General features: G+C 39.9%; 3 protein-coding genes across 7 annotated transcripts in view; 1 reads left to right on the forward strand and 2 right to left on the reverse strand.

The window, feature by feature from the left end:
- The window catches only part of zbtb20 (zinc finger and BTB domain containing 20), a 53695-nt gene extending 48656 nt beyond the window's left edge, over positions 1–5039 (reverse strand). The window contains exon 1 of one of the 2 annotated variants that reach the window (XM_056745690.1): positions 4787–5039. The gene's annotated coding sequence lies outside the window, so the exon portion shown is untranslated. Of the gene's footprint in view, positions 1–4489; positions 4744–4786 lie in introns of those variants that run through there. The other variant, XM_056745692.1, reaches the window with a different exon arrangement.
- An 841-nt stretch (positions 5040–5880) lies between these two features.
- tex55 (testis expressed 55) lies at positions 5881–8790 on the forward strand. 3 transcript variants are annotated; one of them, XR_008906471.1, is made up of 5 exons: positions 5881–6455; positions 6631–6705; positions 6836–6975; positions 7468–7530; positions 7914–8790. XR_008906471.1 is itself a non-coding variant. In XM_056745693.1 (3 exons), the coding sequence occupies exons 1-3, from the start codon at positions 6742–6744 to the stop codon at positions 7968–7970; spliced, it is 354 nt and encodes a 117-aa protein (XP_056601671.1). In that variant the 5' UTR covers positions 6712–6741; the 3' UTR covers positions 7971–8790. The 3 variants fall into 3 exon arrangements, 2 of the variants coding, with proteins under 2 accessions (XP_056601671.1, XP_056601672.1); XM_056745693.1 differs by lacking the exons at positions 5881–6455; positions 6631–6705 and having other exon boundaries at positions 6712–6975; XM_056745694.1 differs by lacking the exons at positions 5881–6455; positions 6631–6705 and having other exon boundaries at positions 6712–6975; positions 8506–8790.
- A 178-nt stretch (positions 8791–8968) lies between these two features.
- Positions 8969–27524, reverse strand: arhgap31 (Rho GTPase activating protein 31). 2 transcript variants are annotated; one of them, XM_056745689.1, is made up of 12 exons: positions 26898–27524; positions 20623–20725; positions 20402–20546; positions 19578–19660; positions 19375–19482; positions 18802–18941; positions 15932–16139; positions 15544–15665; positions 14716–14772; positions 13330–14121; positions 12071–12234; positions 8969–11858 (listed from the first exon to the last, which is right to left on the reverse strand). In XM_056745689.1, the coding sequence occupies exons 1-12, from the start codon at positions 26995–26997 to the stop codon at positions 9804–9806; spliced, it is 4077 nt and encodes a 1358-aa protein (XP_056601667.1). In that variant the 5' UTR covers positions 26998–27524; the 3' UTR covers positions 8969–9803. The 2 variants fall into 2 exon arrangements, with proteins under 2 accessions (XP_056601667.1, XP_056601666.1); XM_056745688.1 differs by having other exon boundaries at positions 15544–15668; positions 26898–27523.
- Between the last annotated feature and the right edge of the window lie 456 nt (positions 27525–27980).

The raw sequence follows: 27980 nt of genomic DNA on the forward strand, positions 1-27980 counted from the left end.
TATAATATAATTTAATTAAATGAAATCGCAGTTAATCAAAATATGCGAATATAATATGTGAATATGCAAATAAAAGACCAGGCTAGGACCTCGTTTTGCTATGGGAGAATGCTATACGGGAAGCCCGCGTAAAACTGAGATATTGGCGGAAATACGTAAGCAGCAGGACGTGCATACAGTGAATTGAAAATATTTGTGGGTTTCTAAGGACAAATGCTAGTGGTTTAAGGCTATTACAACATTTTTAGCCATACATCTCTCTATACACTTGGTTCCCTTTAACAATGCCATCTTGAACCAACCCAGATCATTCAGGATAATGTAAATTAACATTTACATTTCATGTTAAAACATTTGAATATATTTTATATTCTTATGGGATGGTTGAATAGAAGGGTCAACATTTTTTTGTTATAGACACAATGCCAAGTCAAATGTGCTTCCCTCAGGCTATATCATGAGTGCTGATGTAAAACTTTTCATTTAAGAGAAACATCATCATGTTACATCAATCCAACAGCTGAAATGGTTCAAATAATCTAAACGACCCATAGATATTATGAAACCGACATTAAACACCTTCAGGTTAAAATGACTCCTCCTACTGGCTGGGACCAGGGCATCAAAATAAACATGGAAGTATTATACAAAAGCCCAGAATCGACATTGTTTAAAAAAGACACAACACCAATTGGATTACTGTCATTTTGTTATAGAGTAGGGATGGAGAGGTTTACCATCCTTTGGTCATTCATTAAATAAATGCAGACTCCAGTCCGGATATTAAACAACTAAACTTATAATACAATCAAACGCATGTTATATGCCATCATCCATGAGATCTTCATGTCACAGTGTTCGACATAAAGCAAGGCCAAAAGGTCAAGTGCCTGTACCACTTGAAACGTTATCATCTCTTGTTAGTAATGTCACACACACTACCTTGTGTAAGGTATTTGAAAGTGTATGCCATGAGGGATCCTGTTCAACAGAAAAACCATAATGTAACTCAACCGGACTAAACACTTCTCAGTTTCTGACTGTATTTCACTCAATTTAAACCTCGTGCTCATTCAGCTCTGTTCAATGCTCACATCTTTATAGGGTTGAGATGTATAGCTATCGTCAGTTCCACATCTAGGCAGTGGAATAAATCTAGACACGTGTATTTGGTTTCGTTTTATTCCATGTTTGAATCTTTATGGCACACCCTCAGTGCTCAAAAAAAAACATTACGCAGTGTTGTCTGATCATCGAGACACCTTACGAGGAAATGATCCGACTCTGACCTTGACATTTAATTACATTAAAAAGGTCACCACCAAACTGGCAAGATTGTTTAGATATCCCCATAATCTGACTTAGTTACCCCTGGTAAAGCGCCAAAGCCAAGAGTACAACTCGGTAAACAATGCCGTTCCGAGTACAACTAAAACAAAATGTTCATATTTGTGTATACGCCTGCAATTGTATAATTGTAATTTTGTCATTTCCGAAAGTGTCGAATAATCGATAGAAACCCGAGAGACAAATTCTTTAAGACGTCTCTTGCTGTGGCATGTTTGAAGCACTACGACGGTTTGATGTTTCCAAAATAAACAGCGCACAATGGTCCCTTTTGATCTCCGAATCTCAATATTCCTAAGATCATGATTTATTTATTGTCTTTTGCTCGAATTTATCACTTCCATCGCACCAAAAATAGACAAAAGACATGCTTACCATGTTTTAACTTCACAGAACGTGATGAAAACAAATGTAAATTTATACTCGCTTTGACTGCAGCATCCTATATTTATTAATACTGTACCTATCACGTGCAAAACAAAATAAATAAATAAAATCCAGTAATGCCCAGAATTAAATCCCTTTTGTTCAATTATTAATCGTCTACAAACAACATTCAAATGCTGGGTACACACTGTCCTGTAAAACATCAATGTGTATACACATGTAATATGTTCAAGACCTCTTATATTTCCACAACAATGGCTAAACTCGATGAGCTGATCATTATATAAACATCCATCAATATGCACCTCAGATCAATTCACTAAACAAGATGCAACTGCTTGGTACAAACAAATAGAAACATTGCATAATGGTACTGGTATTGCATGTTGGAAAAAGTTATAAAGAAACAAATCAAGAGTGAGATTAATTTAAAATATACATTATACATATATAATAATACATCTCAATAATGTATAATTGTTTAATGTCTTGTAAGGTCCATAAGTCTCTTACATGTCCACGTACATTCCTGTAGACTTGTCAAATAGAGTTACACCACATAAAGCCACAATAAGAAAAAAAAAACATTTAGTAATGCAACTGAAATTATGTGGAAGGTAAAAAGTTAAAAAGGTATCAGAATATTGAGACGTACAGTCAGAATGTGTGTTTGTAATTGCGTCACATATTCAAATCAAAGTAAAAAGTCTATTTTCGGTTTTTGTGTGCATTGACATACACTTACATAAAACACCCATCTCTAAATCCGACTCATCCATACAGTCGGTAAATACGATAAAAACACGATACAGGAGCCAAGCCCCTCCTGTCAGTCCCTACTGATATAACAAACAACTGCAATCGTTATTTATTTAGATATACGCGATTTAAACAAAAACGAATTAATGCAGCAAAGGGAACAACAGGTCTTGCGCCGGATTTTCACCATGTGATGACCAGCTGACTTCATCAACTAAAATAAAACTTTAATTGTCATTATTTGCGCCAAATACAACAAAAAGTCCTTTGTAGTGTGCACAAAAAGAGTTTTCTATGACTCGATGTTGCTGCACACATTTTACAAAAACGCCCAGGCTATATGGACAGAAGCATCCACTAAAAACTGAAGCGAAAAAAATGTGAAATAAAAAGAATAAGAAGAAATCGTTTTGACATACACGTATATGATCTGAATTATATATAAAGCATAAGTTTGACTCTAGAATGTCATGCTCCTATTAATTTATGATAAGGCGTCTAGAGCGATGCATATACATTCCCTTCAGCAAAGCACGTCAAAAGTGTGTGAGAACTAAACTTTTTTTATCGTGAAAGTGACGACATTTAGGATGCGTGAATTTGATCGATTCCGACGAGATCTGAAGTGATTTGTAAACGTTTCACAACCAGCAATAAATATATTAACGTGTGCTTTAAAGCAGAGCTTGTGATTTATTCATGCAAGGCCCTAAAATCCGTGCATTTAATAAAACAGCACGTTCATTTACAGCAGAGCCTGAAAGCTAAACAAAGAACGTAAAAATATAGGCTAGATGTGTTTTATCAATAAGTTCGGGGCGCAGCCAATAATACTTGCACACAGGCCACACAGCCAATAGGCTATCGGGTCAAATATAAAAAAACAAGGTGCGAACAACAGAACAAACTTTAACAGTGCATATTTAAAACATAATAATCTTAAACTATATTGCAACAAAGTTTTCTTTACACCGGCTCAGAGACATTCCAACAATCAACGTCAAAGGAATCTTCCCACATAAATGACATCCCATTTCATGTCACTTGCTATAAATAAACAGATTATATAAGCCAGGCATTTTATAACGCAGCATACACTTTAGCCTGTACATGATAAATAAATGAAAAAGCGACTGCGTGTTTGTTCCTCTACGGGCCAATGTCATGCTTCCCATACTACCGCACACACAGATAACAATACTGCGCTCGGACCCCCGCTTCAAGGCCCCGAAAATTAAAGACAAGCTCTCCCGTGCTCCCCACATGAAGTTTCTTGACAAAAAAATGGCCGAGTGTTTTATTGTTGGCTTAGCCTATACAAATGCGTGCGTTACGGGCAACAAGCTTGGAGTCAGAAAGAGGTCATCCACATAAGTAAAAGCACGAGGATTCGGAGCAGACGGGCATTTGTCTTCCGCGACTGAAACTACGTTTGGGTGTCGTGAAGCTTAGCCACTGAAAATCCGGTCACTTTGGGCTGCGTATCCTAATTTCGTTATGACAAATAACGGACGTAGTAAAGCGCCACATACGCCACCGACGAAACTCCGTGCGAGTAACGACACGGGCGTAAAACAACAACATTCGTGACGAATGATGTCCGTCTCCGTTAGCCCGAGACCAAAAGGCTACGGGTGCGAATCTAACTACCGGGGTCAATAAAATATTCGCAACGGCAGCCCCGGAAAACGGCAGGATTCCGGTAAAGCGAGCGGTTTAAAAAAAGCTCGTAATTGCGAAATCGAGCTGATATCGTGGCGCTAATCCGCGATACTTTATTCTTCTTTCAAATATTATTTTCGGTCGTATCGAAGGGAAGTCCCCAGCGGCTCTGTTCGATTCGTATTGTGCGTTTCGTGTCACGGTTAACACTTAGCGGGAAACGCGTAGTAAAATAACAATACTGATTAAACTACATCCAAAGTACCCGCAAGCCGACAACTTTGAAACAGTTAGAAAACGAGCGAGCAGGCAACGAAGAATAGAGTGATTTTACCTGAGACGTCACTTCAGACAACCATGCGCCTTTTTGTTTAATGTCAGACGAACATGGGATGTTTTAAATGGACTCACTCTCCCTAAAATCCATATGAGGGATAATTCTTCACCCGCCGAAGCCAGACGCAATTTCGCCAAGTTGCACTTGCATACGAGCCGAAGCCTTGCGTTTGCGTTATTCTACTGTAGGTTTCGCGCGTAAGTTTTCTCCCATCTCATATCAGCAATTACTCTTCTTATAAATAGACTAACATAAATAGTATACGCGCCCGAGGTCCCCCTCCCAATTTCTTACCTGCTGTTTTAAGGGTCTTTTCTTCTCCAGTGGCTACAGCGCTTCACAGCTTCCCCGGTTTTCCCCCGGCAAGGACTGAGTTTATGAATATTGTCCCTTACTTTGTTTCATTTCTCACTTCCATCTTCTTTCATCTCATCAATAAACACACGCTGCAGCCTACCTTCGGAGAGGACATCACGCAGCTCGATCGTGCCCTCCCATTTTTTCACTATTCGTCGAAGATTTTGGGCGGCCACGCCTTTCTGCCGGCGATTGGAACAGAATGGAACTTCTTGAAGCACGTAGGTCGCGATATAAATCGTTCAACATGACTTTACCCCAATCGCCGAGGCGCACGCCCTCCGTTGCGGAGCGCTGAAACCGTCTCCATTGTGGCTCTGAAAGTGATACTACGTTGCCCTTTACGCGATTGTTATGTTTGAACCGGCATGGACACTGTGCATCCTCAGTTTCTCAGTGACTGGTCACGGTGCAAGTGCGCCGTCAAGTATTTGCTCGTGGTGTCTGACTTGAGGAGTTTTGTTTTTACTCCTCGCTTTCGGTTCGTGTCATTTGGCCTTACAAACGCGCATCAAAGAAGTCCCAGAAGTCCTGCGTCCCGTCCACGATCAAAGAAGCAGTTATACGAGAGTCGGGCATGTGCATCATTTATAGATAGCCCACTTTAGATTGGTTCAGGCCCACGTCAGTACGTGTATCAAAATCACATCCCTGGTCCGGCATTGGACGACGCGTCCGCCCGTCAGCGCGAGAACCAACAAGCTAGATTGCCCGCCGTGCCTTTTACTTTCTACGCATTTCTATTTTCTCATTTATTTATTTTTTAACGTCCCCAGCTGACCTCGGGACAGCGTAGGGAGAGTTGCTGACGGCGCTGCCGACCAATCAGATCGCGAAAAGCGACGCTGAACTTTTGGTTCGCCAATGCGCTCGCGGAGTCGCTGTGAGTGACACGCGATAACGCAATAGCGGTTCACGCGTCCCAAACTACCCCGCGCGCCCCCTCCCACTCCCCCCAGTCTAGACAATGACAGGTGTGTGTGCGCGCGCGTGTGTGCGTGCCCGCGCTGTCGTCTAGACGAGGAATAATCAGCATTAGAGACGAAGTGATTTTTAGTTCAGCCGCTTATTTTGAAGTTATTTATCATGTACGTATTTATATATACATTACAATGCGATCATAAGTAAAATGCTCGATTTGTCTTCGTGTCTCGGTGTTATGGTGGCGGATTTAAACGTTTCTATACTATGGTTTGCGAATGGATTGATTAACGACAGTAAAAAATGAGCGTTTTAACAAACGACGAGTTCATTCTTGCCTACTTATTGATTCTTTATTTTAAGCTTCGTCCTTGGCCAGTGTAAATATTTCGTCACATACAACAATCCGTCTCTCTATAATATCTCTCCGTTTAGCGTAAGCTTTCCGGTGTGGTGCCCACATCACATCCCTTGATAATGATTCCCCCTACCGGATACACACGCGAACAACAGCGTGTTTTAAGCGGGGGTTCACCGGGGGACACACGCACCGTCTGCCCTACATAGCGCGCACCCTTTGTAGGCCGAAGTGTCAGCTGAGGACGACTCGCAACCTAGAAACGGCGGGTTCGCCCCTCCTTCCCTCCGTCGGTCGTTTGTAGACGTCGGCCGCGGGTCTCCTGAGGTAAAAACAATCCCGAACACATAGTTACCTCCGAGAAGTGGAAGTTTTTTACCGTGCGAATGTAATTTTGTGCATTTTTCAACCACTTTTGTGTTCTGCACCCCTCGCGGGTCCCGGGCAACGGTCGTCTCCTCGCCCAATGACATCATCCACGTCCTTTGTATACTGTTGCCAGGGGTTACATGGTGACATTTCGCGCCCTACATACAGGCTATTTCACACGCGCGGTCCCTTTCAGTCACGTGTAAAGGTACAAAACTTTATTCTGTCTTTTCGGGCGCGTTTAATGGCCTATACTTTATTAAACAGCCCGAACGTGAATTCTGAATGTTTGTGCAATAGTGTTAAACGAAAGCACGCCGTGTTTGTCATGTCATTAGTCCTACAGCCTAAAGTTTATGAGATGGCAGACTCCGGTGTGCTCATCACCGAGAGCGTCCGCTCGAGCCCGGAGTTCACGGAACCGTACGCGCGCTCGGTGACCTATATGGAGAGAAATAACATTCTTCAGATATTTCAGGTGAGAAGAACAAAACTGCAGCTGCTGAAATGGTAGACAGTATAGACAAAATGGCGAAGGACAATTTAGGGTGTTACAAAAGTATTGCCACACTTACAGTAACACGTTTTTATAGCTATAACGTTACATGGAGGAAATAAAACTTAAAAAATAATTTCTGACTGACGCAAACAGACAGTGTGGCCAGAAGTCACACTTTTAAGTGTATAAGATGTCCAAAAAAAAAATACATTTGTAAATGCATTGACTAATATGAGCTAACAATGAGCAGTATATTTTCTTTTCCAACATACATTTGAGTTAGTGTTATTTTATATTAAATGTATAACACGTTTACAGTGCTTTACCTAATGTTAGCAGATACATCTTTAGATTTTTTTAAATATCAGTTAATGCTGAAGTCGTGTTTATTGTTGGTTTATGTAAGCAAATGCATCAACTAATGTTAACGAATAAGCCATTATTACATTTTTTCTTCTTGTCCCCTGTTAGGACATCACAGAGAATCTGATTTTTAATATGCCGGATGATCCTCTTGTGTTCATGCTAGAACAGGTAACCTTTTATAGCATTTAAATGTTTGATATTCTTAAAAAAAAAATTTGTTTTCAGTCAAATGTGTGTTTCTTCATGGCCTAACAGTATTTATGGAGTTGTTTGTGTGTGACATAGTGATAAAATGTATATCTTGAATTTACTGTAAGTCACTGGATAAATATTATTAATAAGAATAAGCAGAATAAGCCAAATGCATATAGTCCATGTAATGTGCGTTACTGATATGTTGCAATGGAAGAAACATGAAATGTGTGACCTGAGCCCTCGTGCTTGTAAACATCATTTAAAAGCACTTTTTAAGTTTTTAATATTAATGCACGGTGTTGTTTAAGTAGTTATGAACCCTCACTAATCTCAGCGTACTTAAAATACTTTTGCAGGTGCAAATGAAGATCAAAATCCGCGATGAGTCGCGTAATACATTTCTGAAATCATGATGAATTCCAAAACAAATTATCAAGGGCTTTGCCAAAAACTAAACAATTTATGCTTTTTGATGCAGTGCATCGTTGTTTCCAAGCAACTGTTTTCAGAATTTGTTGTTTAAAATTCTTTCTCTTGTTCGACACCATTTCTTCCAGTCGTTCTGTATATTTTTAATGAGGTAGTGTGTGTGTCTTTGACCCAAATACTTTGATAAGCAAACTCAAGGTGACGACAAGTCGGATAAGGTAAACATCTTTGCAAGCAAATTATTTGCAGGCTTTGTTTTGATTTCTCAATGGATATATTTGCATGCGTTATCACTCACGATTCTTGTTGTATGAATTAACTGCGTTTCGAAAGATACCGTATCCTAAACGTTTTCTTGTCTATACATACAGCACAAGGTCTTTCCAGTCAATTTGTTCGCTGGCCGTTTTCCACACATGCACAAATGCAGCTGGCTTTTGCACTGTACTCAAATTTCCATGATGGATTTTGGCTGCATAAGTAAAGGAAGTCTTTGTTTATAGTCGGCTCTTCTTACAGTGTGTTGTATAGTTATCTACAGTACATTCCCACTAAAGGATCATCTGCCGTTTCAAGACCAGTTTGGCACAAGCTTTCACTCCATCTTCGAACTAAGCTCGGGGGATGCTTTGGTGATGACAAGAAGACTTTTTTTCTTTCGTTTACGTTCTGTCTTGGTTTAGTACAGCACTTGCATATACCATCTGCTGTTTATTGGGAAATTCAATGCGAGTCTGTTTCTGACATGTCATTATAACATTTGTGACATTAGATGTGAAACAATAAATGCATTTGTGCGTTTGACGTTGAGTTTGTGTGTTCTTATTTGCATTTTTTGTGTATTCACAGTTGTCATGTTTTAAAATATTAATTAAGATTCTATTGTCACTCGAATATTTGCAAATAGTAATACACAATGAAACAAAAATATGGCTTTTGATCAACTTTACATTTAACTTGAAGCATACTGTAATTGTACACATTACATATATGACATTTTATTTATTGTTTTCTTTGGAAAGAATACATACAATAAATCCAATTTGATTAATACAGAAGGGCAAATAACAATGTTAATGTTTTTGGTTACAATAACGGACAGCTCTCGTAATCACCGTCTCATTCATAATACATTGCCCAGATTCCTCTGCTTTACACTTTATATAAAACACAATTTTCATTCTGTTTCCCATTTCTTGCAATCACACCATCACATAGTTTTCTCTATAAATCTGTAAATCTCGAGCAACCACATAATTTGAAAATATTAAAAACGGAATTACTGAGCAAAAAATGTCGGAATTGTTCAAGAACGTTCACCTGTCCTGAAACCGTAGGATATTTACCCTAAACATTTACACAAACTGAATTGTACTCTTTTAGAGTACACAATACTGAAATGGAGTATACAGACAAGCAATGACAATACAGAATAAATAAACATTTGGATGTGGCATTTTTGTACAAAAACAATTGTAATAGTGTTATATTCTCCTTGGCTGGCCTGCTCGATGTCTGATTACATCACATAGAGTAAAGACATTTATACCCATGCCTTCGATTGTAAACATAATATGTTCCAAGCAAGATAAAGTAGAAACAGACATCAGCGCTGGCGGGGAGGGAACGGGTCCATTTTAATTTCGATTCGGTATGGACGTGCATTCTGTATTTGCATACAGGAGCTGCTGAGTCTCACGAGTTTGTCTCAAAAGCAAATACATCTCTGGTATAAATCCGTAGCAGCAGCATTTTACACAAAGCACAATATAATCAAATGGCACCAGGCATCGTCACGTGTGCAAAACTACGTCAAGTCACTCGTTTTGCCTGTTACTCCTGTTGTCAAATATCATGGACCTCCTCTGTGGCTGGTAAAAGCAACTGGTGGAGGTCTCCAGCCTCTGTCCGCTCTTCGGCAAAGTCATTTTACCACGCAGGGTCACCCCCTCAGGGGTCTTGAGGTTTTCGGCGAGTTCCTTGGCGTAGACATCGAACGGCGACACTTCAGCTTGAATGGGCGACAGGGCTGTTTTCCCATCATCCCCTGCAGCATGATAGTCCATGATTGGAAACGGCGGGCTAAACAGAATGAGGCTCTGAGGCCTTGGCCGGTTTCTGAAGGAGGATCTTTGGAGCAGCGTTGAGCGCTCGGGTCTTGGACGGTCCATGAACGTGTCTCCGTTAGCCGATCGCTTCCTTCTCAGTACTGGGAGATCTGGGAAGGGTTTTGCTTGGCAAGTCACATTGTCCTTGTTGGTGGGTTTTTGCACCTCTCTCGGCGCTTCGCAACTTTCTTTCGCCTCCTTGGGATTTCGGACATTCTGGAGAGGAGGTGCAGAACCTGCTTTACTCAGCTTGCTCTTGACAGGTTTCTTCTCAGGTGTGCTTTTTTGATCGGTGTTTCCCTTTGCGAGAGGAGGAGGTACGTGGCTGTACTGAATTTTGGGTGGAATAACAGGCACAGCTTTTGCTTGACAGGTTTTGATCATGAACGCGGTCCGGACCGAGGACACGCTTACCGGTGCGGAGTTGCGTCGCACGGGTGCCTGAGAGCGGCTCAGGAACAACTCCAACTCTAGAGACGGGTCACTCAGCCCTTCTCGTGCTGAACATTTAAGATATTGATAGTTTGAAATGTCTCTGACGCCTCTGTGTCCTAAATCAAGGTTTAGGGAACATGGCCTTTGTTTGGCTAGGGGGTTTTCGTTCCTTCTGTCGGTGACACTTGACTCTTGAGATGTCTGTCGGTGAAACCTCTGAGAGAGTTTCTGTTTGCCTTTGCTTACGTTTTGCAGTCCGGTCATATTGTTGGGATCAACAGACGTCTTGAAAACCCTCATCTTTGGGATCTCGCTGTTGTCGCAGTCGGGGTGCTTTGTTTTCTGCTCAAATACGTCTGCGTTTTTGTTTTCTTTTGGGAGGTCCGACTTTCCAAGTTTACACGCAGCGGTCAAAGGCACATCTGTTGAAGATGATGTCACGTCATTGGTCACAGCTGCTTCTTTAGCTTCTACTTTCTTGATGTCGGGCAACCGGTCCGCGTTTGGTTTATCAAGATCTATGCTTTTAGTCGCTTGACATTGCATAGTCTCTCTCAAGTAATCCTCAAGTATTGGTGAGTGCAGAGGGCTGGTCACCCACTGTTTGGCAGAACAGAAGTCTTCCCACGGCTCCACCTGATCCAAACCTCCCAAGTGATTCCCCAACGTGTCTGCATCATCCTGACACAAAACATCCAAAGTGAGATGTTGCTCACTCAAACACGTTGAGAGTCTTTCCAAACGTCCTTTGTTTCTTTCTGTCAAGTTAAGCTTCATGGCTTCACGGCCAACCTTCTTATTTCCTCGCACGCAGATCTCCTGCGTCACTGACGGTTCCTTCGTTTCACTTTCACAAGCCCTGGCTTTCTGAACGGGATCCTCTTCAATACAAGTCCACGGTTCCGCATCTTGGAGAATATCTGTTTCTTTCAGGTGTAGAAACGGAGAAAGCTGTAGACTGTTCGTTGTGTCCTGCAACTCTTGGCTCTTGCGCTCCATCCCATCCACATCATGATCCAGGTAATTCCAGCCACCGTCACATGACATCAATCTTTCCGGAAAAGGCTTCGGATTATATTTAAACACAGTAGCACCAGAATGATCAACTGTTGAGTTTTTGGTTTCTTCCAAATTGAGTTCTTTTGCTGATTGGGTGTTTGCAGGCAAACTGCTTCTTCTTTTCACGTCAGCACTTAGCTTCACCTTGTCATCAGTAATATTGGTAAAGCTTGATTTCATCTTTTCATCCACTGTGTTTGTTTGACCATCGGTGATGGCAACGTTGTGATGGATGCCAGGCGACGTCTCCCTGATGATTACCTCGTTGTCCTGTCAAATGCAGAGAGCAAAGAAAACCAATCCGATCAGAGGCATTTCTGCAAACAATTACTATTTCCAAGGCCGACATGATGTCATTGTAAGATGATTGTAGTTTTAAGGCAATAGTTATGACACATAATTTGTGGCAAGATTGAGAAGGGGTACAAAATAATAGAGGATTTCGAGACGCTCTAAATGGTTTTGATGAGTTGAAATCTTACCAGTTGGTCGGATGTGGTGATCTCCTGTCGTGTTCCAGTTTCCAGTTCATCTCCAGACGCTTGAGATTTTCTTTTGTAATCAACAGTTGCTTTAGTCTCAGATGGCACCCGGGGCTCAAAATTCTGCACGCTAGCGATAAGTTCTCTCACTTCTGCATCCCTGCCTGGTGAAGAACAGAGAAACGCATTGAACAAGCCGAAGAAAACCGTACACAACCCATAACCCAGTACAATTTCAATGCATAAAGGTCAAGTGTGTGTAATGGAATTGCAAAACTAATGCACAATGCCAGTGTTTCAAACAGACAGGCGATGTTTTGAAAGCACGACTTGTTTAGAGGAATCAACCTTTGAATGTTTTGCCGTTTGTTTCGAGTAGACGCCATATTGAATTTCATGCAGATGAAAATGAGGCTTTCAGGGAGAGACGTAAAGTCTGCGCAAAGGCCCTGGATTGCATTTCATCTTCACAACTCGTTCGCGAAAAAAACAAAACGTCTCAACTTTCACAGCTGTTCCCCGAAGATTCTGTCTACGGATGTGTTTAGGAAAGACGTTTTTTCAGCCGAACGTTTAAACAACAATACAGTGCAGAGAACACATTGTACCTCAGGCCTGTTTTCATTATCATCAAAAATTAAACATGCCGTTACTCGTCTTCAACTGGGGCGGGCAGACGTATTTTGAAACATATTTTTAAAATGTACACACTTCACTTCACTTGTACGTTACAGTCTCAAGCTGCAATCCGTAACTTTTTATGGTTCAAAATAAACAATCAAAACATGCGTCATGCTCTCAAAGCTATAGTGTGATGCCAAGACCTATTTATCTGTAATTTAAAAAATCTTTATAATCTTTAGTTTATCCAAATGAAAGCTGGAGATAAGAATCGGTACAACGTTTTAGCTAACAATGTTTTTGTGTTGTTGTCAAAAACGAACAAAAATTGCCTCCTTACTTACCCCCATTAAGTTATAATAATGATTTTCATAATAATTTGAGCCAGCAAATATCATCCGACTTAAAGAAACAAAGATAATTACGTAAATTTCAGCTTTACAAAATTTGCTGATCTGAATTTTTTTCTTAGAATATACATAATATATATATTTAAAAAAATAATGTCCCTATTGCATTCAAATAATTGACTTCCAAATATACAAGCAAAAAATGAAATAGCTCAACTAAAATACATACATTATATTAAAATGCATGCGTACGTTTTATAACACACACAAACAGACTAATGGTCATACTTTCTGTCGTCCCCAGACTGATGTCATCAGTAATATCTCTCCCCCCAGTCTGGTTCTCTTCATTTTCCATTGGAAAAGAGCTGCTGTTGCTATAGATACTGCATCCGCTGCCTCCGCTGCTGTCAGCGAGCGAGTGCTCCCTTTGCCCAGTACTGTGACTGCCTCCTCCCAGTCCAGCCTCCCAGTCTGTGAACCCAAAGTTCAGGCCGCCGCCGCTGCTGATCGGAACTCTGAACCCAGCATCGCTGCCACGGGCTTCCGAAGGTACGGCCTCCCTGGTGGGACTAAAGAGTCCCCCTAAAGCCCTCTCCCGTTCTTTCCCTGGTGCCCTGCAGGGTGTGCTGTTGGAGTTAATGACCGCAGACACGCGCAGGGGCACGGACACAGCAAACGGCTCGGAAATATTCAGGGCCTTGCGTTGGTGCCGTGGCGAGGACTCCAATGGAAACAGGCTGCCCGGAAAAGACGGTCTGGACGATCCGTTGCTGGTAGAGCCGGAATAGAGCATCCGGCGGTTTTTGGGAGACGTCGGCTGGCAGCCAATGCGCTCGTCACCTTTGAACACTTTCAGCTGTTCTGGAAGAGTTTTCTGCTGTGGAGATGAAGATGCAGGAGGTAGGTTTGGAGGATCTTTCTCGTTCTGACGGCCTCCTGAGGCTGTGTGATGCCCTAAATCCCACTTTGAATCCCTCTCGTTCAGGTTGTAGTCGATGTCTGAGCCCAGTGTTCTGGATTTCAGAACTGGGATGAAGATGCCGTTGCTTCCTCCTGCTGCGGCAGCTTTATCATCGTCTAGATAACAGTGAAAACAGAAGAAATGTGAAGGTCACACCAATGAATGAAACATGGAAGCTGCGGTTAAAACAAATACAGAAGTTCTTATTTGGTGGCGAAGCTATGATATGAAAGTAGTTTTATTAGTAATAAATCGATGTTGATTAACTCAAATTTTTAATATTAAACACAATAATAATACATTTTAGAAATATGAAGTTCTCAATATGCAAACAGATCAGCTGGATTAAACAATAAAACTTCAAAACAGGTGCTATATTGTTAAATATTATTGAATTTTAAATATCGCCAAAAGAAATGCAAGAAAGATAAAAAGAATGAATGGAAATTAATGTTTCAAATTAATTTTCAAATCAAACGTAATCAAATTAAGTTTCAAATATAACACAAATAATGCAAATTAACTTCAACCAAAGCTCAAGTTTAAAAGCTAAAATCCATCTAAACTGTCCTTCTGACATTTTCCTTTTTGGTTTGTTTTGCATCTTTAATTTGTTAACGCTTTTCCCCGAAACAATCCCAACTGCCAAATGCAGTGAGAGAAAACATTGAGAGGTGACATTGAGGTGCATAATGGAGATTTAGCCCCACCTGCTGGTTGAGAACAGAGAGAGTCCATGCTTTTGGATGGCCGTATAGCAGGTTTTTCTGTTTAAGAGAGAAAAAGCAAACAACAATGGTCATACTCTATGTCCTGTCCAAATATCTTTATTTTCTGTTAATTAAAAAGAAAATGCAACGTTTACTCTGTATGAGAAACATGTAAATATAACTGCACCGATTATTCGTTAGTCCAAACCAAAACCTGTAAATGAAGTTTTGGTGGACTTCAGGCTTTCAAACAACGTCAAGAGCAACAGTTATCTTTTTAATGCTCTTGATGTGTGATGAAGAATGAATTTGATGATGTTTTTGCGTAATAAAGTTGAGACACTTTTTCCACATAAAGTAAATTTGAAAAATATATAAACTATGGCATTTCGATATACAAAATTTATGTGTATTCTTTTGTATACATTTTCTTGTGTAGCCCCACTATTCCATCACTAATGTAATAAAGTATTGCTTCATAAACACAAAAACAACAAAACTGACAAATTAGCAACAACAAACAAATTATACAACAAATTATAAATGGAATGTGACCCGGATGTGAAACACAAGATAAGTAATAAGTAAAGCATCATGTGTGCAAACATTAATGGGGTAAAGAATTTAACCTTCCGTCTGGTGTTTTATTACAAGTCACCAAAAATATAATGAATTATTTTAATCTATTGAGCGCTCTCTTGTTTTTTATTTTTATAAGTCAGGAATCAGTAGGTAAGAATCTTTCTCCGTCTATTTTTAAAATACATTTTGTTTGTTTATGTAGACCATCTTACTGTCTTTATGATATTTTGATAAACGTTCTCTTACCTGACATATTTGGGCCTCTCATGAACACACTGCCATTGCGACTCAGTTTCCCTTTAGATTCCATGACGGAGCGTCCCAGACTGAAGATTGACTTCCACTTCTTTGACTTTCCAGAGAACTTTCTTCTAGCGTCATCACGGTGGAAACAAATGAAAAGTTTTGGGTGATGGATTCATCACATGGTCTGTGTAACACTTAATATTTATTTTAGATTTAATTTATATTAATCATTTGTATTGTATAGGAATTGTATTGAAATCAATTAGATATGATTAGTATAATTTGGGCCACATAACATTCGTTCATGTTGTTGGCGTTGCCCTGACCAATATGGCGATGATATTGAGATGCGTTTCAGTGCTAGTCTCTTGTTTAATGATGATAATACCTGCTGTCAGACAGATCTATGACTGTATGATACACGGCAGCGGTGCTGGTATCTGGCAGGCTGTTCTCTCTCTGTCTCTCTCTCATCACCGGATGGTTTGGACTGAGCGAGCGAGCCTGGGCTTCTTCAAGACTCATGAGCTTCATGGGAGCGCACTGCATGGTGGCCGGCAAGGTGGCGTATTTCTCCCCGCAGGCCACACTATGGACTATAAAACAGAAATGTGTGAGGCAAAAGTCAAAGCAAGCCGTTTCTTCCCCACATGATTTCTCACAAGATTCCTTCTGGGAATAAACAGGCGACTAAAGGCCCAGTTTGGGAAAATGAGACAATATGGTGATTGAAAATAAACAGAATCAGATTCCATCATCTGACAGGAAAATTATGAAACGGCTAAAGAAAACATCTTGCGATTTGCCTTTCAGCATCACGTGCCGTTTCCCAAAATATCTGACAAGAATTGGGCTGATATGAAGTGCAATGATTTAAGTTCAGGCTCTTTGTGTGTTTCTTGTCTATTGTTATGCTGATACATTTTTGGCTACAGATCTCATGTCATTGTATTGTGAACCGCCCCAAGCACTCCAACATTTCCTGACTTTAAAAACAGTCCTTACAAGAACAACGGTTAGACATGATTAAAAATTAAAGGGGTCATATGCGAAAACGTGTTTTTCTGTGTCTTTGGCGTGTTGCCCGTGCATGTACTAGACACGGAAAATTGCACAAAGTAAAGTGTGGGAACAAAAGAGTCATTCTATCCCACATATCTACATCAGTTTGTGGTATGATTTGACTAAGATCGCCCAAAGATATTCGCATGTAAGGTGGTGTACCTGTCAGCACAATTAAAGAGGAACCTGAATGATGTTCCAAATATGGTGAGAGGCGTTACATTTCCATCACACGCTTGCAGTATTCACTACACACTGGTGAACAGGCCAATCATAGCACACCTCACTTTTCAGAGGCATGACTTTTGTATAAAATCTGCGTGTTTCAGAGAGGCGGGGCAAAGTGGAGATACAAACATGTACGTTACATGGAAAATACCGCGTTTTTGAACCTTAAATCGTTTATACACATCGCATTACATCTAAAACAAACCATTATATTTGTTTAAGCCGCGTCATAAGACTTGGTACAAATTATTGTTTTTCTGTCTTGTCCTTAAGAGTTATAATTTTCTGTTTAGATGTGTGTGGTATAGCTTCAGAATATACCCAGCGGGCGTTATTTCTGGAACAAGACTCAGTTTAGGCACAGAGGAACATTTGACACAACACACCTGTTGTCTCTAATGTAAATATCTATTCGGTCTCTGTGCATTGCACTTGGGAAGAAAAAAGTGGACTACATATATTCTACGAATAGGGAATTGCACGTGATATCACATGAACTAACTAGAGTTAATATTAGTGTCATAAAAAGTGGTTGTTTTATTCTAACACAGTCTCAAGGGATTCGTGACTTTGTCTCGAACTGTAATCTATTAATTAGTGTTTCCTCCTTTTACCTTTCTAACATTTTAATATGTGCCATCTCTCATATATACACTCACCTAAAGGATTATTAGGAACACCATACTAATACTGTGTTTGACCCCCTTTCGCCTTCAGAACTGCCTTAATTCTACATGGCATTGATTCAACAAGGTGCTGAGAGCATTCTTTAGAAATGTTGGCCCATATTGATAGGATGGCATCTTGCAGTTGATGGAGATTTGTGGGATGCACGAAGCTCCCGTTCCACCACATCCCAAAGATGCTCTATTGGGTTGAGATCTGGTGACTGTGGGGGGCATTTTAGTACAGTGAACTCACTGTCATGTTCAAGAAACCAGTTTGAAATGATTGGAGCTTTGTGACATGGTGCATTATCCTGCTGGAAGTAGCCATCAGAGGATGGGTACATGGTGGTCATAAAGGATGGACATGGTCAGAAACAATGCTCAGGTAGGCCGTAGCATTTAAACGATGCCCAATTGGCACTAAGGGGCCTAAAGTGTGCCAAGAAAACATCCCCCACACCATTACACCACCACCATAATTGCATTAATGAGAAATTGAACAGGTGTTCATAATATTCCTTTATGTGAGTGATATATATCAACGCAATCTGGTGGGAATTGGCACCGGTGCTGGTATCTGGCAGGCTGTTCTCTCTCATCACTGGATGGTTTCAATGGTTTGTGGACGATTGTTTAATGAGAGAAATGAAACATACTTTAAGAATCCCCAATGTACAGAAGTGAAGGAGTATTTATTCTCTTCATTCAGGGAGCCGAGGGACAACCGAAGACGTCGCTTGCTGATCTTTGATTTGCCAATCAGCGGAAGGGGCCATTTTATACCGCCCATATGTGAAAAACGAGTTTTCAAGATCTTTTTTTTTTAATCCGTGAAGTTGAAAACGAAAAATCAATCAGAATTGTTGTTTTTCCAAAAAATTAATGAACGAAAAACTGAAATGAAGCCGTTTTCTCACTCCCGTTTGTTTTATTTCAAACTGAAAAACAAATGACCAAAAGACAAACGGACCACATACACACACGGTCTGTATATTAACAGTCGTGCCGACTGACACGAAAAAAGGGGAAAATTCTGCCTTGAGACAGGGTTTTTTTACTCCGATTGATTTTATCTTGTAGCTAAACTGCTTGAATTCACAGTTGTCCTTTGCTGCTTTTGGACATTTCTTTCCATATTTCCCTCAAACTTGATTGAAATGTCTTTAAAGAAACTAAAATAACTTTTTTGCCATTTCACTCTCAGCATCACAGTTTGGACTCATTTGTAGACGCGATTTCTGTTCTGTAGGACTGCATTGCTGCAGTTTTATTTCAGCGTTTACTTTTGTGGTCGTTTTACCTTCTCTGGGTTTGGTAGGCGGAAGATCGTGGAAGATCTGATCGGTGTGGTTGAGAATGAACTCTACAACCGACTGCTGGACTCGCACCTCCAGAAACGCCACATCGCCGTTACACGTGGACACCTCCACCTCCTTTGAGCTGCATTCAAAACAGAATCAATCAGAAGATATTTCTCTTTCTGAGAAAAAGAGTCCGACACTCACAAGTGTCTCTATTACATCTAAAAGAGATGTGTCAGGCCTGGAATCAAAAGTCAATATGATTGAAGATCTGGATGTGATCAAATTTACTCAAATCCTTATTATTATCATTCCTGTTACACCACCACATTCCATTTTTAACAACTAAAATCATTTCTTTCTATTTTTATTTCCAAAACAAATAAATCTGAGTATGTTAAATGAAAGACAACTGAAACGGTGATGTTGTAGATGATGAAAACACATGCCTCCGGATTTTTCATTCATCTCATCATGCATAAGGTTGGCACACGTTTACATAATGGACTTTCACATTTATTCATTCAGATCCATATGAATCTTAGCTGATTAAGAGAGATCACATGGCTCACCGCAGGAGATTAGGAGCCCACACCAGAGCGAGGTTGCGAGCGTGCATGTTGGTCTGGTGACTGAGCGTGGCCAAATGAGCCAGATGCTTGGTGAGGTATTCCAGAGTTCTACACAAACAAAACAAATAAACATTGTGTTCTGACAATGACCAATGCAAATATTTCAATGCAGATGAATGTTATACATTTTTTTCTGGATGTACCTGAAGTGAGGAATTGGAAGTTCTTTAATGACGCTTTTCATGTTCCACAGCTGTTCATGTTCCTCTTTATATGACACAGCATCCTAAAAAAAGATTTTTTTTTTCATTTAAATCCTTTGCGGCCAGTTGTGTAAATGTGCGTGGTTTTAGACAAATCTGTTAAGGTAGGGCTTTACTTTTTTTTATTAGTTTCATGAAATATTGGATTAATGTTATTTAAGAAGACTATTTTCTTTACAATCCATGTTGCCATTCATTCAAAAACTGGCCAGACTTTAGCAGGTGCTAGAGCAAATTTTACATTTACACGTTTTTATTTGGTCTATACATGTCTTTTATCAGGATGTTTTAAATTTTAGGATTTTATGAACAGGTGTTAAGAAGAAGAAGAGTTTTCAAAAACACAAACAATGGAAAACCTTTGTGATAAGAGAAATTACTATAGTTACTATAGACCAAACCGTGTGCTTTTGTTTATTTCCATTTGTTCATATACATTAATTTGGCAGCATTGCATTGCTTTAATATGCAAATATTTTCAGCAAACGAAAACTGTTATGATTGGCCAGTGTTGGCCATCTTTTTTCACAAAGCAGTGCCATTAAAGCTGTCTTACTAAAGATAACATTGAAGTTAATTTATCCAGCAGTTGTCACATGCTTAAGTCAGACTAGTGTTTAGAAGACGCTCACCATGTGCAGTCTTTCTTTACAATGAATCTTTGGTTTGAATAATGCAATAACACTTGTGCATTTTGAAGAGCTGCTTTAGTGTCCAAATACAGTTTCAGCGTGCTGCGTTTGTGTATTATTGTTGAAACTTACAGTAAACTTCTTGTAGAGTTCATACGTGAGCAGAGGGTTGGGCAGCTCTCTGAAGTACAGCTTACATAAAGAGCCGACGCAGTGGATGTCCTGAAGATACACTTCTTTAGTGAGGTCAGGACAGAGCTCCGAGCAAATCTCCTGTCTGAGAGATCATGAGAGTTCACTAAAGAAATGGAAGAGATATAAATAACACGCTGCAAAATGAACCGAATGACAACCTGAGTCTCTGAATGTTGGATGTGATTCCTGAGAGCCTGTAGATTCCGTCCACAATGCCATGTTTCTCGATGAACTCTGCACACGTCTTCAGGACCTGAGGAACTACACACACACACCACAAGATAAATCGATAGCCATTAAGATACGTCAGACAATTGAGACACCGTCAGACACCAAACTTAATATTTGATTCAATTCAATGTATTTCTATAGTGCTTTTTACAATTTTTAATTGTTGCAAAGCAGTTTGATACTGTACATATTCATACAGACAATAATAAATCAATATAGTTTAGTTAAAAAAAGTTTCATTCAGAAACTCACACAAATATGTTAAATATGGACAGAAACTCCACACACTTTGGCAGATTTTTTTCCTTTAAATTGCTGTTGTGTGTTAAATGTGCATATAGTTTGAGGTTAACTTAAATCAGTCTCTTTGTTATTGTCAATATTGTCTGTGTCTTGTTAATATCGCTTAAAATATCAGGGAATGTGTTCAAACTTATATAAATGTTATACTATATATAATATTATAATTGTACGTTTATAAGACAGTATGTAATAACTATTTGAAAACAGTAAAGAATAATGGAAACAAAATATTGCTTTTCAGTCAAAAGAGTGAATACAATACGAACCAAGTACATTATATTTTTTAGTACAGAATACCTCTAATAGATTGAGTAAACAGCCGCGAACAAAAATTAAGAGACCATTCAAAATCTTAAATTTAATCATTTCTAGATGCATTGGGGTCATTTCCGTCCAGTGTCAAATAAAAACACTCAGGAGTGACAAAGTCATCCAAAAGTAATATGAAAGACTGACAACGTGAAAACTGTGAAAAAAATCCAGGTTATCACAATATATATATCTATATTTTTTTTAACTTAGAAATATTACTGTTGTGTTTTTTAAAAGTGAATCTGAATCTTTATGAATCGAGGCATTCTGTTTTTTTCACCTGTTTCTCCAGTTTTCATTCAGCAAATAAATGCAAATAAAAAAATATTTTTTTTAAATTTGGGGGAAATGTTTTTAGTTAACAAAATGAAACAAAAACGATAATTTCACCCAAATACTAAATAGTAAAAAATCATAATTCTGCACGGCTGTAGACCAAATATACTATCATTTTAAGTATATTTTTCCGAGAAGAAACTATACTTTCCGTTTTCTTGTAGAAGACAGACATGAATAGCAGACTTGAATAAACTTTTGGACTGGAGAATCACTCATGTCACACAAACACACTAAACTTCAATACTTAAATCACTGTTTAATGCTTTCACAGGTCTTTATGCTTGCCGAGAGAAACACGGCTAACATATGTACAGCATTCACAGTACAGTACATATATATATATATGTTTAGCTGCTGAGAAATCTATACCAGTCTTTAGGAGTTTTGTATGTACAGAAGAATTGATTACAACATGGTCGTGATACAGGACGTCATAATTGACATCTGTCTACAATTAATGCCGTTATAAAACATTACATTAACCCTTTAACTGACGACACCGTCTTTCATCTGTGGTGTCGGGCTGTTTATTGTGGAGAAGGTGGGCCGAGGGAGGAAGTTCAAAATGGTTTGTTTGTTTCAGAGGAAATATGACACACCCAGGGCCTTGCAGCTGCTATTACTTATTACACTTCCTCTGATTCTAAAAGACCTTCGGAAAGTTCCCACTCTATCCCTCTCTAAACATATACTTATACCTTTATGAAGCCTTGTGGTCTTTACATCTGTTTACAGGAGATAAATAATAACCTTTACGTTGTGTGCTATCATCATTTATTAGCTTTACATTATTACTACACGCTATTACTTTATTTATTCTTATCAATTGTAAGTCACTTCTGTGTAGGTTTTTAAAGTAGCTTAAATTTTATAAGCGTCATTATTTTATTTAGCAGGCCTTTCTCAACAACAACACTTAAGAGAGGAGAGGAAATGATGAGGACATGAGGTAAGGAACGGGACCAGGAAATGACACAAACCAAATATGTAGTCACATCGCCCACATGAGAGCCACGGCTCGGTTAATGAAGCACACAGAACATTATATACAAAATAAACTCTGGTTTGAGCAGTCTCAAGATAACAGAATAGTGTTTACATACTTTTATCAAGCATACAGACTTCAAATGTTTGGGATATGATTCATCTTAAAGAGAACTGTAAGTGTATTTGCTCAAGTTATCAACAGGTACTTACATTCCTTAACCAACGTGTAAAGGAGGTTGTGGGGAAATGGGAAATGCTTTGTTATGCTATGAATAAATATTCTTAGTGATATAAATAATGAGAACTCACCCAATTGGTTTATTTGACACACGTCATCAAATAAAAACATTTCCGTTTGTAACACTGAGCCAAATAACCCAGAGACTGAGAAATGATTGGATTTCACCTAATCTTGTTTCTAAACAGAAACACAAACCTTTCACCTACACGTGACCTATAGACCAGTGGTTCTCGTTGTAAGGCCCCCGTTGTGTATAGTGCATTGTTTTGTGGCCCACCAAATAAAACCCTATAATCTTTATTTTAGAATTTTAATTAAGCCTAAAATGTATTCAGTTATACAATGCTGGAACACCAATTCTCTTTTGCTGGTGGTCATATTTTTCCAATGTTTGGTTGCATAAAATCTATTATAAATTTCAAGATTTCATAAAATGCCCAAAAATCTTTGCCCCCCTGGATCCATCTCAGGACCCCTAGTTTGAAAACCACTGCTAAAGACATCTGCCTGCTGTTGGGTTGTTTCATCTTAGGGTTGGGTAAACTCTGGACAAACCCAACTCTTGGTTGAAAATAACCCAGAAATGTCCATATTTAGCCGTGGGTTGAAACTACCCAGCTTTTGTGAGTGCGGAGGATTTTCTATTTTTGGCAGATTGCACAAAAACAGAATTTGATGCATAGAATTTATTAAAAAGTTTAATGTAGTGAACAAACGACAAAGGACTTTTGCTTCATAAAATAAACTGCAGAATAAAAGTCCATGCTTGGACTCGGCCCAGTCAGTGGGACAAGCAATTTAGCAGCAGGAGTCATAAGAAGTGACTTATTGAGTTTAGCGCTGCGTCGTTGCTTGGAAACATTGCTTTGTTTACTACTGCCGCGTCACGTGTTAAAGTTGCATTTGTTCTCGTCTTGTGCTGGCTTCGCTTGTTTGCTGTGGGATATTGTGAGGCGTGTCCTGCTGAATTCAATTGCGTGATTTAGATGGGTATTTAGGTGGGATTTACCACCACAAAAGCATGTAGTCCTCATCGCTTGAAGACCATTGACTCAACATGCGTGGACACTGACATGGCACTTGAGTGTTGAACTTTACACATTAACTTTTTGCACTTTTCATTATTTTATCTGTATGTTTCTTGTTCTCTGCTTATGACTATGTGTTTTCAAATCCCTACTGTTACTATGACTCATAAATCACCGTTACTGCGTTTAAGGCAATGCAATCATAATAATCTGCGCCCTCTCATCTACAACTACCTCAATTACCTTTCCTATTGGTTTATGGAACTGCCAATCTGCTTTAAACAAAGCAGATTTCATTACAGCTATTGCTAAACATTCTGGTCTTTCTCTTCTAGCACTTACTGAAACCTGGGTCAAGCCAGAGGAAAGTGCCACACCAGCCGCCCACTCCAATAACTACACTTTCTCCCACAGCCCACACATATCAAGGAGGAGTGGAGGAACCGGTCTACTTATCCCTAATGACTAGAAATTCAAACAGCTTGCACCCTCACGAGACAACATCTCCTTCGAGTCACATGCTGTTACAGTCACCCACCCTGTTAAAACTCATGTTGTAGTTATCTATCGTCCCCCAGGTCCGCTTTGACATTTCTTGGAGGAGTTGGATGCACTTCTGTCATCCTTCCCTGAGGATGGTACTCCACTGGTGGTACTTGGAGACTTCAACATCCACCCTGAAAAAAACCACAGGCATCCGATTTCAACCACCACATCGTGTCCATCCTCAAGGCAATGGGTGCTGGAGTGATGCTACAATGGTTCAAGTCTTACCTCTCAGATAGGTCATTTAGATTATCCTGGAGAGTTCAGGTTTCTGAGTCCGAACATCTCAATACAGGGGTGCCTCAGGGCTCATTGATTGGTCCGTTGCTCTTTTCTATATACATGACATTCTGTTATTCGGAAACATGGCCTATCCTATCACTGCTATCAGATGACACACAACTCCACGTGTCAGCCTGACGATCCGACTGTTTCTGCAATAACCATCACCTGCAGCTGAACATTGCAAAACTGGACTGCTTGTAATCCCGGCCGACCCAATCATTCATCACAACCTTTCAATTAAACTAGGCTAATCCACCCTCACACCTTCCATAAAGTCCAGAAACCTGGGAGTGGTGATTGATGGTCAGCTAAACTTCATGCATCAGGTTGCAAGCACAACCCGTTCCAGTGGATTCATCCTGTACAACAATAGGAAAATTAGACTTTTCCTGTCTGAGCATGCTACGCAAGTCCTAGTCCAGGCTCCTGTCCAGACCAGACTGGATTATAGCTATGCTCTACTTGCTGGACTCCCAGCACAACCAAACCTCTACTACAGATGATCCAGAATGCAGAGACAAGAGTGGTCTTCAATGAACCGAAGAGAGCGCATGTCACTCCTCTCTTCATTAAGTTACATTGGCTCCCTATAGTCGCTCGCCTCAAGTTCAAATCTCTGCTCTTGGCCTACAAGACCTCCACTGGTTCGGCTCCCCCAAATCTAATACAGACCTATGTACCCACCAGATCCCTACGCTCTGCAAACGAACGACATCTTGTAGTGCCATCCCAAAAAGGGAAAAAAATCACTCTCACGTACCATCTCTGGATATGTTCCACATTTGTGGAATGATGTGCCCGCAGCTACAAGATCAGCAGATTCTCTAGCCATCTTTAAGAATCAGCTGAAAACACATCTCTTACGTCAGCACCCAACTTATAAGTTCTGACTTCTATTACTTTTCTACTCTTTCTATCCAAACTTAGCTTTGTATACTGTGGTAGGCTGCATGAGAACAGTTTTACTGCACTTATGCTTTTTGTTGTCCTTATGTTGTTAAAAATTGCTTCTATTGTTTACCTCATTTGTAATACTTTGGATAAAAGCGTCTGCTAAGTTACTAAATGTAAAATGTACATTTCCTTGCTTTAGATCAAATCATGTAAATAAACTTAATACTTTGTGTAATATATGTGTATGTGCAATACTAGAATCAAAATCAAAATTCAATGTCTAACTTTAAAATCAGTGCTTTAATGTATAATTCTCACATTTGTAATACTTTGGTCAGTTAATAATACTACTTTATGTAGTTTTATATTAGTTATTTGAATGAATTAAAAGAGCCATTTCATGTCATTGAATCACTTGGGTAATCAAGGTTGACACAGGATATAGAAAGTAATGAATAAGTAATGAAATACATTTTTGAGAGAGTTATTTGTGCAGTAATCTAAACACTATTAAACATGTCATTAGTAACTAGTAATTATTTATTTTTTTAGAGTAACTTGCCCAACACTGCACATGAGCAAAACACAACGAAAGTCAACAGATGTTCAAGTTACAGGCTTTAGATAAACAGACTGAAGTCACACGAGCTGTCGGACGACAGACAGAATCACACTGTTCCTAGATCAGTGTTGTGTCGTCTCTTATGATGTCAGAGGTTAGGAGACGGAGAGGAAAAGCTGTCGCTGGGACAGCATAAAAAGATGATTCATATACTGTTACCAGTCTGTGATATTCATAACCTTTACAAACCTCACACTGGATTTTAACAGAAGTAAAACCTTGACCAAAAATAGATAATAAAGGATGATGTGACGATATAATTATAAAATAATGGCCAGCATTTATCAGACACAACATTTTCTATTTTTCATCCTCTTCCTTTCCTTTGCTCTTTAACTTTTCTTTGGTTCAAAGAACTTAACCTAATGTATTTTCAGAGCCCACTAGTTTGACCAAAAAGCAATCCGTCCAGCGCATGGAGTCAAACGTTTATAAGAGTAAAGTATCAAGCGTGTCAGAAAGCGCACGGACGCATTACCCAACCAGCGGCGGGCGTGTAAAAAAATGGGTGTTGGTTTATTACACGTAGCTCATGTTTACTCAGAGGCCCGCAACGCCGCTATAATGTGTCTTTGTAATAAAGTCGACTCATTTTGACTGTCGGGGCAGCCGGCAAGAGAGTGAAAAGGCAGAAGAGGAATTTACCGTCGTGTCCCGAGTTCTGCAGATGTTCAGTCAGGTCACAGCCGAACGCATTCTCACTTCCTTTTCTCTTGGACTTCAGCTTAGCAGCCTTGTTCTTCATCAGACCTCCGTGTCTTAGCCACACACCTCAGAATCGACCATCGGCGGAGGAAAAACGAGCTCTGGAAAAAGTGAAAAGAGAAGTCCACAGTGTACACAAAAGAAATCCTCCGCTCACATCTTGACCGAGCCACGGAAGATCTGGTGTGGGAGAAGAATTCAGAAGCGTGGTACACGCCCAGCGTCACTTCATCGTCAGGGTCTCTCCACCCTCTTGCCCTCGCGCAGGCCGGGAGGTGAGATGTGTGGCATGTCAGGGGGAAAGTTCACACGCCAAACCTCTGTCTCTCCAAAGGGTCACACAGAAAACGGCCGTATCTCTGGACGTACTCTTCTCTCAGTCTTTCTCAGTCTGTATGTCTCGTCTTGGTGTTATGTTCTTCAGGAGGTCCTGCTGATGTTGACCGGAGGTCTGAAATGTTAGAGATTTGTCAAGGGGAGGGGAGGGAAATAACCGCCTGCTTTTTCTCCAGCGGTTTGGATATTGCTGAACCCAACCCCCCCTCCTCATCTGCAAACCCCCCGCTCCGCTTTGCTTCTTCCTCTCTGTTTTTCTTTTCTTTTTTTTGCAGCCGTGGCTCCAACAGGAAATCTGTTCTTTGCCTTCCGGAATGCTTCCAGAATACACAATTTCCTGTACAGGGAACCTTGTTTGGAAAACAAAACCAGAGAGAGAGAGAAGGAAGTTGGGTGAGAGTCAGTAAGAGAGAGAGAGAGAGAGAGAGAGAGAGAGAAGAGCTTTAGAGGGTGAGGGTGAGACCAGCAGATGAAAGAGAGAAAACACAAGGTTCCTGTTAACCACGGTCATTTTCTTCAGCTCCTCAAGTGATTTGATTTCTAAGGCGTTGACTTTCTTAAAGGGATAGTTCAGCCAAACATGAACATTCTGTCGTCATTTATTCACCCTCGAACCGGTATGACTTTCTTTCTTCGGCAGAACACGACAGAAGATATTTTGTAGAATGTTGGTTACCCCAACCCCAA

Source organism: Triplophysa dalaica, chromosome 4 (assembly GCF_015846415.1).
Source record: "Triplophysa dalaica isolate WHDGS20190420 chromosome 4, ASM1584641v1, whole genome shotgun sequence".
Classification (NCBI taxonomy): Eukaryota; Metazoa; Chordata; class Actinopteri; order Cypriniformes; family Nemacheilidae; genus Triplophysa; species Triplophysa dalaica.

Excerpts from the sequence above, each read along its gene's own strand:
- tex55 (XM_056745693.1), top strand. The coding sequence starts at position 6,742 with ATGGCCTATACTTTATTAAACAGCCCGAACGTGAATTCTGAATGTTTG. Across the intron at positions 6,976-7,467 it reads ACATTCTTCAGATATTTCAG|GACATCACAGAGAATCTGAT; the intron begins GTGAGAAGAACA and ends GTCCCCTGTTAG. Across the intron at positions 7,531-7,913 it reads TTGTGTTCATGCTAGAACAG|GTGCAAATGAAGATCAAAAT; the intron begins GTAACCTTTTAT and ends ATACTTTTGCAG.
- arhgap31 (XM_056745688.1), bottom strand. The coding sequence starts at position 26,997 with ATGAAGAACAAGGCTGCTAAGCTGAAGTCCAAGAGAAAAGGAAGTGAG. Across the intron at positions 19,661-20,401 it reads AACTCTACAAGAAGTTTACT|GATGCTGTGTCATATAAAGA; the intron begins GTAAGTTTCAAC and ends ATCTTTTTTTAG. Across the intron at positions 19,483-19,577 it reads CTTCCAATTCCTCACTTCAG|AACTCTGGAATACCTCACCA; the intron begins GTACATCCAGAA and ends TTGTTTGTGTAG.